Source organism: Bolinopsis microptera, chromosome 9 (genome assembly GCF_026151205.1).
Source record: "Bolinopsis microptera isolate Bmic1 chromosome 9, MBARI_Bmic_1.0, whole genome shotgun sequence".
NCBI classification, from domain to species: Eukaryota; Metazoa; Ctenophora; class Tentaculata; order Lobata; family Bolinopsidae; genus Bolinopsis; species Bolinopsis microptera.
Window position 1 is genome coordinate 11,851,526 of NC_087080.1, and position 8,634 is coordinate 11,860,159.

The following is an 8,634-nucleotide window of genomic DNA, read 5'->3' on the forward strand; positions in this document are numbered from 1 at the left end:
AATATAAACTACCATATCGATAAATTCCTGAAATCTTAAAGACTAGGTCCTGAGAACTTATGAAACACTGACATTCGGTTCGATGATTCAGGATCAGAAGCAGTCAGTGAATTGTATAGAATGCCCCGTGGGCACCTACTCCGAATATAAAACAGGGTCGAAAACGTGCCTATCGTGTCAACCTGGCCATTATCAGGTTAAGAAAACATACAGATTATAGGTATAAATTTTTGATATCCTTACTTAAACGTCTCTTTTAGTTTAAGATATTTCAATCTACCAATCACATTCTACAATCTTGATAATCATGATGTCATCATGACGTCATCATCCACCAGGATTTAAAAGGTAAAGGAAGCTGCAAAACCTGTCCTGAAGGTGAACACCAGGACGAGACCGGTGCGAATAGCTGTAAGAAATGTGAAACGAACATGTATCAGGTGCATCTTTTTAGATCGTCATTGGATCAGTTTTAATTTAGTTTTAATCAACGTTTTCTCATTTCTCTCAGAGAGTGTATCATGGGTATAAAATTAAGGTTCAGCTTGTTCAATTCGAGGGGGGGGGGGGGGGGTGAAAATTTTGAAGTTTACAATTACAATGAACAAGTTAACGATTTACTCTAACATAGGAAACAGAAGGCTCAGTGCTGTGCGAAGTTTGCCCGGATGAGAAGGATGACAGCAACGTACCTGATCAATGCAAATGTTGGTGATTGATATTCTATAGTTCTATCATGACAAATCTAAAAACTGTTTGAGAAACACAATAATACATAAATCAATCAATAGAATTACAGTTCAACAAAGAATCTTCGATCGCAGGGAAGGAATGTCCAATGGGCTACACCAAAAAGCAAAACAGCCAGGGTGACACAGAGTGCAGGATCTGCCCACAAGGAACGTACCAACCTGACGAGGATGGGGTTCACTGTCTACCCTGCCCTCAGGGTTACTATAGTAACCGCAGAGGCAGTGTCAGGTGTATCGAATGCCCCGAAAACTCCTGGACCCCCACTTCAGGTCAGTCTCTAAGTCTAAAGTTTATAATTCAAATGTGGTTTTCTAGAGAAACATCATATTTTAGTCATTAGTTTATACTCTGGACGTTTGACGCTACTATAGAGTCTACATCTGTTAATTCAATGATAAATATCAATGAGCTCAGCATCACTGATCTCCTCGCACATAGAGACAACCCCCTGCACACCATCAGTAGTCTCCACTAGACTCCCTGCCCCTCTACCCACCTCAAAATCTGCTCTGTCATTGACGTGCACCAGGCCAGGATCAGGGCGAGTAGGGGGTGAAGGTCGACGGGATGACAGAAACTGCTGCATCTTCACTTGGAACGGTTTAGAAGTGAATACGTAGACTGAGGGGTTGATGATGACAGAGAGGTAGAAGAAGAGATAAGTGTAGAGGAGTAGATCTCTGTCGAGGTGATGGTGCTCTGCTAGAGACAGGAGCACCATGAAGGGGATCCAGCATAGGCAGTAGAAGAACGTGATCCAGAGTCCCCGTCTTATCAGCCTCCCCACACCTAGCACACGATATCTAAGCTGGTAGAACCCCACTACAGAGTACGTCACTACACACGCAAACACTGGGAAGTAGAAAAACAATATGCTCTCCCCAAGGACATAGTGCTGGTATTCTTCTCCTCCAAAGTCACATTTTCTGCTATCATTAGCGGCCACAATTTCAAAAGTTCCAGGTTTTAGGACTCCTAACAGAGAGAATGATCCGAGATACAAGCCGGGGATTATCCAAACAGCAGTGCAGAGGAGGATCATGTTCCTGGTGGTGCAGCTACTGATCCCCCGGACGGTTAGCATCAGGACGGAGAGTGTGATGGGCAGCACAGCCAACATCTCTACTTTAGAAGAGTAGGACTCAGCGTACCGAGCTATCTTACAGAATGTGGAGGAGAAATTACAGGTGTTGGTCAGTAAACCTGCAAGGTGAAAACAGAAATATGTTTAGTTTCTTGTTAAAATATCAGACAAGAATATTCAATCGGTCAGGAAGGTTGGTCTGATTCTGGTGAATAATCCAATACTTAATGATAGGGAACATAACAACGCAATTAGATGAAAAGAAGTTTACCTGGTCCCCGGAGAGCAATAGCAACGACTGAAAAGAGTAACTCTGAGATTGCGAGGTTTAGATAAACTATTTTTTGAGGGATTATCATTCTTCTCCTCAGATAATGAGACAGAAAGACAGAGAGGAACCCGTTTAGGAACGCACCGATAAAGCCTGAAAAATTTCCACGTCAAATAAAATATTATTTCAAAATTATTGTTCAGCATATCAACATTCAACAACCATGCAATTCTGAACAGATCATTACTAAACTTAAGTGTGCATATGGACGTAATTTTTCGCTACTCGGTCATTATATTTCTTTTTAATCTAACACTCACTTGACTTATAGTTATACTATCTCTCACTATCTTTACTAAGACTCACCTATCATGATTATGGCGTAGGCTTCAGTACTAGTTGCATATCCAGACCATTCCACAGAAAAGTAAATCATCACGATAAAAATAAAACGCGAACGTTAGTTCAAGACATAAATTGTAGTGGACAGCTTTACGAATGGAGATCGAGCATTGCAATTTGCAATGATGCCAAGATTTCCCATGTCCTCATATTACTGCTCAAAATAAATATTGGTGAATATGCAGAGAAAAGAGTATCAAATTTCTGGAACAGAGAATAGGGTACAGGACCGAGCGTGCTAAATCACTCTACAGCCGATCTTAGAGATTTTTCTAAAAGGGCCCGCGATAGTTGAGACCAGCTTGGATCGATGTATTTTCGCACACTGATTCCGAATCACCCCTCATGACATAAGGTTAAGATGCTCCCCTAGCGAGATATTGGCGAAAAACTGTCTCGATCACGTGCTATGACCATACAATGAAGTTGGTATAATTTCTCGTTAGGGTTAGGGTTTTAGCATAGGCTCTTGTTAAATATTGGGTAAGGGTTAGGGTTGGGATCAGGTTAGAAGGCTAGGATTTCGATTAGTCATTCAGGGCCATCAAGAGAACGTGTTTAAAAAGTCACGTGACAGTCGATCGAGTGTAGAGTGACTTTAAAAAAGGAGGTAGAATAAGTATAACAGTGCCAAAAATTGTTTGTAAGATAATGATATAATGATATTAATATAGACGTAAAACATAATAAGTAATAACTAATAAGTTATGATATTATAATAACACTTATACAATAACACGGTTCTGTTTCACTAAGGTGATTATTTAATTAACAAGCACTACAATTAACTGTTAATTGATAAACAGTATACACTCCATACTTCATAGTACCATTCTTAACCATGGCATGGTTTGACTAATGACTAGTATAAGTTATCGTGTAGTTGTACGCTATGTCTGTACTCTGTACGCTATGTCTGACTCAGATCCAATGATTATGCGACTTGAATTACAATCACCATCAATTTAAACTCTGCAGTCCGCAGTTACATTGGCCATGTTTGCCTAGACAATGGAAACTAATTGTTATGTCGAAATTAATTAAATATTTCTCCTTTTCAGGAATGATTTCGTTCTTCAGCTGCACCGGCCCCTCAATCCAACTGTTCCATGATAAGGCAACCCAAGAGAGATTCGTCATAGCGTTCGGACCATCTTCTCCACCCATAGTTCCACTAGACTTTACAATGGAGTTCAAATACGCAAGAGTATTGTCTGGTAATTGTTGCAACATTTTTTACGATTCTTAATTTCAGCTCACATTCAAGTGTTATCTATATAGTTATGGATGCACTCAACCTTGGATTTTTTAAATTTTTACAATTTTTGCACGGTGGTAGAGTAGAGACGCACACTATTATTACTTTCAATTTCTAAATTTGGCCCATTTTATACATTTTAATAATAATATCCGTTGGTAGTCTTCCTTCGGAACTTAAGGAACCCATTATCAACAAGAATTGCGCCCGTTGTTTCGTTTTGGCGGACGCTAGATTTCCATTTCACATTTACTATAAATTTAAGTATAACTATAAGCTCCAATCAGCTCACTTCAATCTTCATGATAATAATATTGATCAATTATGCATCAAATACGGGAAACACTTGAAATTCAGTTCAATTGCCGTAGAACTTAACTTGTATCTGTAATTCAAGAAATTATCAGCAAAGGTAAACTATTATATATTTGTAGCGCGATGCACTACTGGGTCGCGCGCGCATCAAATAATGCTTCTCGCAACCAACGCTTCTCGCAACCAACGCTTCTCTACCTTCGGTAGATCGGCGAGATGCACCACTGTGCCTCACCGAGCTGCGAAGGATTGACATCGTGAATCAATTATATATACTCGTGTACACATCAATACACTACGCGTGCCACGTACAAATTGGGTGTATTACCTAATAGTAATATTATACATTACATGCATCATATACACAGTCGCGCCGCGCATTCATAGATCACAGGCTATCTATACATCACATCTCCGCAAGCAATCCTCGCGCGCGCCCAACTTTTTCGTTGCATGGTAACGAACGAACACACGACATATTTAAACCCACCTATCTCGTTCTCCAAAATCCACGTTTTTCTGCAAAAACCTCCATTCGTAACCTTTCACTATTGCCTTTTTTCAAAAGGGTGAAAAGGAAAAATAACAGTTACTCAACTTCAAATTTTATATCGCTTTCCAGGAAAATGGAGGCTTGAAAAAGCTAAAGGTAGATCCTACACTGAGGGAGAATTGATCGAAACTCTGGAAATATTCACGATAGAGAATCTCGAAACCAAAAGTTAGTTTATTTGATAAAAAACAAAGGATCTTGTCGATATAATTTCTAAATAATCGTATTTTCAATTTAAGATTTTCAGTTTACTAAACTCCACCCTTAGTCAACAACGAGTTTTGCTATTTTCCGCTGGATCTGATAAAGTTTGAAGGGAAAATAAATAAAACAGAAAAGGGAGATTATTGTGGACCTTGGGAAGATGAAACTGAGGACAAGAATAATTACTGTAAGACATCAGAATCTTACAAAGGTATTTGAGGAAGGACCAGCACTCAGCAGCCAGCTGAGTGAATCAATTTACTTTATCAATTCATTAATCGATTAATTAGAAATAATCGATCAGTATATCAACTAATAATCGATTAACAAGAAAGTGAATTATCCCACAATTACAAATAAATAATCTAACAATTATTTGTATTCCCAGGCCATACTCGTCCCGGAACGGAACCGTGGTGTCTTGACGCTGAAACAAGAGTACCAATCTCGTGTGGTGTCCCAGTCTGTGGTTTGGATATGATTACTTTTACAATTACTTACAATTACTTTTACTGATTACTCATTTGTGTAATCGTTTACATGGCTATCAAGGCAGCCTAATTTAGAAAAACACCCCCACCAAACCAAGATTATACCTCATTTATTAAACTTCATATTTTATAGTTAAACAAGAGCTATTACGTCACGTGAAAGTGTTAATATAGTCCCACAGTTATTAACGTGCCCAGGTTGGGATACAATCTGTAAAAGTACTGAGGAGGGGCACGAGTATCGTGGGAGTCTGAGAAGGACGGATCTAGGATATGATTGTAGGAACTGGAAGGCGGATTGGCCTCATCCCAACAAGTAATTAGAGTCGAGTGGAGATATTTATTAGCTAATTAATAATTAGCTTATAGTGAGGCCCGGATAATAAGATGTTATGATAATATTCATCATGTGCAGTATTATTAGCTAACAGTGAGAATAATATGATATCATGATAATATTCATTTATTGAATATTAATAGTAATAAAGTAATAAATTATTTACTATTTTCCGTAGTGTTTGCTCTTGAACTTTACCGATTTAATATTTTGAATAAATAAAATTAGAAACACCAGCCTTAAAACTCCCCAACTTTACAGGGGCTATGATAACGAGGCTGAATACGGTGTTGGAAACCACGATCTGTGTAGAAACCCTGACCCTGACTACCCCACCATCTTCTGCTACACTACCAACTGGCTCAAGCGATATGATAACTGTAATGTTCCCAGATGCAATACCAAGGATCATCCTAGATACCTGTTTGGACCCGGACTCAAGAAACGTTCCTCATTTGTTTGAGCGCGGAACTAATTATTGGACAAACATTGTAGTTAAAGGGACTGTGATCAGCCCAGAAAAGTGAAACTTGCTAAAATTTGTAATTAGTTGTTCCAAGAGTAAATTAGATAAAACCAAAATTTAGAATCGATTGATTTTTAAATTACCGTTGGAAGTGGGATGTTCCACCGATTTTAATATTTAATAACTAACTATCACCAGAGTATTCAGTATTGGCTGGAAGGCTGTAGACAGTTGAAACTCTGAATGTTGAGACAAATGTTTCAAGTTTAAGCTAGCGATAGACTTTAGTGCAGTGTGCAAGCTTTAGTTTTCTCTTCACAGCGCTTACACAAAATAATATTACTGCAGTTTCCTTCGGTTTGCTCGGCTGATACAGAATACTTAAATTCAGTACTAATATTTTGCTTATCTTTTAAAATGATCGACAGTTAGATCTGTATAATGAAGTTTTTTTGCAACATTTTTGAATGAAATGATCGATCATTTACTTTTCCTCCGATAACTAAAACAGTTTCTCATATCAGAAATAAACTGAATTTGTTTACAGGCAACAAACACATGTCCTGCTCACACAAAATAATGTGAGAAAGATCTCTCCAACAACCCCAACCTTCATGCACAGCAACATTTACCAAGCCTGCTGTTGTTTTTCCGGTTACTATCCCCGATCTCCCTACGAAGAACTAGATGACTCCAACATAAAACTCAAGAACAGTGGTGAAAAGGAAAACCTAAACACGATTGCAGGGACAGGAGGGGAGTACCGGTCTACCCAGATCTCCAACCCGTCATCCTCCTCCTTTGAGGCGGAAGTCAGCAGTGAAAATGAGGAGATAGCGGGGCTGAGTAACGATCTCTACAACACTAACAACCTGAACAACCAGATCAACGCTAACATGGCCAGTACTGCAGATCAGGACAAGCGAGCCCCCTCGGTCTACACTATCCAGTCCGATGTTTCAGTTCAGCTGAGTTCCTGGCAATCAGCCAGCCATGCCATGGCACAAGCCTCTGTCACTACCACTGGTAGAAAGAAGAGGGACAGTTCCACGGAGTCCCTCAACAAACGACGGTCGAGAAGTAGTTCTAGTTCGAGAAAGCGTTCAAGAAACGGGAGTGCGGTCTCGACTAATAAAACTCATTCTGCCACGAGTCTGAACGATAAAAACGTTGAGGAGAGTGGACGGTATTCCCCACTGGGGAAGCTGGAGGAAGCTACATCAAGTCGTCTCGGGCTCTACAAATCCCTTAATGAAGACAAAAATAGCAACAGTAAAGATTCTGAGAAGATTAACGTTGAGGTTATAGAAAATGTGGTCGAGAAGCCGCCATTGTCAAGATTGAAAATAAAATCAAGACCGGAAAAAGAAAAATTCGAAGAAACTGTCGTGCTTAAAGATTCTGTGGAAATGTCCGTTGTAACGGAAGCTGAGAGTGCAGATTCAGAAGATAATCTTCCCCCAAAAGCGTCAAAAGGTTTTCTGATGGAGCCAGTGATGGAGCCAATTAAAATGCTACTAGGAGTTTTCTCTGGCGATACGACAAAAACTGAAGTAGGAGATATAGAAGAGCCGGATGAAATAGAATATTCCATGAGTGAAAGTGACATAGAAGAATCCTCCGCCTATTCAGTCGCTACCTCGGACATAAGTAGTGACCCTACTAGCGATGATGGAGAAGACGCGAATAATCTTCAGGAATCATTTTTCCCTGAGCTTTACGAAACTAAGGGCCAGAATGAAGATCTAACTGCAAACAAATCGTCTGTGGCGGCTACCGGAAAGCAGGCCGCCAGAAGAGAATCTTGGTCTTCCAGGTACCCAGTCGTAAAACAAGAAGAAGACTCCTCTTCAATAGCAACTGACGAACTATCAGAGACAACAAACGAACTTAGCAGCGTTCACATAGAGGACCAAATGTCAGCATCAAGTGCTTCAGATTATGAGAATATTTCAGGTCGGTTCAGCGGACTGGACGTAGAAAGTTCTGACCAGGCTGGGGAAGGACTCGAGGAGGAGATGGAAACGCTAGACCAAGGGCAATTAGACTTGTTTACTGAGAAAAAACTGCCCGTGGAATCAGATCCACCATCCGGAGGACAATCCAACCCAGTTCAAGAAGGTTACTATTCCAACAGTTTCGTACGATACGACCCAAACACAAACGAGTTTGTCCGATACGACGATCCTGAGCTGGTAGAAACAGACGGGTCAATGATAACCCACCGAGATCACGACTCACTTTTCCAACTGGGATCAGACAGCAACCTCAGTTTCCCCGGCAGGCTCGCTGAGGAACAGCCTGGAGAGCTGGAGAGTCCAGTCCCTAGTTCTTGTATAGACGGTAGTACGATAGTTGGATCGTGTGGGACTGGGGTTACAGTTAGTTCAGGTGGTGACACTTTAACTGACCTGAGTGTGAGTAGAGCTGGCATGAGAAAGGAGGAGGTGAAGAAGAAGGGAGGAATTGTGTCCCGGTTTAAGAAGAAGGTTCTGAAGAA

At 40.3% G+C, this 8,634-nt stretch overlaps 3 protein-coding genes across 3 annotated transcripts in view; 2 read left to right on the top strand and 1 right to left on the bottom strand.

Moving 5' to 3' along the window:
* Positions 1–8,634, top strand: part of LOC134820718 (fibroblast growth factor receptor 2-like) — a 134,976-nt gene that overhangs the window by 35,717 nt on the left and 90,625 nt on the right. The gene's annotated exons all lie outside the window — the stretch shown is intronic.
* LOC134820824 (growth hormone secretagogue receptor type 1-like) lies at positions 685–2,599 on the bottom strand. The gene is made up of 3 exons (XM_063831459.1): positions 2,475–2,599; positions 2,109–2,261; positions 685–1,956 (listed from the first exon to the last, which is right to left on the bottom strand). The coding sequence occupies exons 1-3, from the start codon at positions 2,542–2,544 to the stop codon at positions 1,142–1,144; spliced, it is 1,038 nt and encodes a 345-aa protein (XP_063687529.1). The 5' UTR covers positions 2,545–2,599; the 3' UTR covers positions 685–1,141.
* LOC134820825 (plasminogen-like) lies at positions 3,578–6,600 on the top strand. Its single transcript, XM_063831460.1, has 6 exons — positions 3,578–3,727; positions 4,706–4,804; positions 4,905–5,051; positions 5,229–5,309; positions 5,530–5,647; positions 5,930–6,600. The coding sequence occupies exons 1-6, from the start codon at positions 3,697–3,699 to the stop codon at positions 6,129–6,131; spliced, it is 678 nt and encodes a 225-aa protein (XP_063687530.1). The 5' UTR covers positions 3,578–3,696; the 3' UTR covers positions 6,132–6,600.

Coding starts and splice junctions, on each gene's coding strand:
- LOC134820824 (XM_063831459.1), bottom strand. CDS start 2,544: ATGATTTACTTTTCTGTGGAATGGTCTGGATATGCAACTAGTACTGAA. Junction 2,262..2,474: donor CTACGCCATAATCATGATAG/GTGAGTCTTAGT, acceptor GAAATTTTTCAG/GCTTTATCGGTGCGTTCCTA. Junction 1,957..2,108: donor TATTGCTCTCCGGGGACCAG/GTAAACTTCTTT, acceptor TTCACCTTGCAG/GTTTACTGACCAACACCTGT.
- LOC134820825 (XM_063831460.1), top strand. CDS start 3,697: ATGGAGTTCAAATACGCAAGAGTATTGTCTG. Junction 3,728..4,705: donor ATACGCAAGAGTATTGTCTG/GTAATTGTTGCA, acceptor ATCGCTTTCCAG/GAAAATGGAGGCTTGAAAAA. Junction 5,310..5,529: donor GTGTGGTGTCCCAGTCTGTG/GTTTGGATATGA, acceptor TAACGTGCCCAG/GTTGGGATACAATCTGTAAA.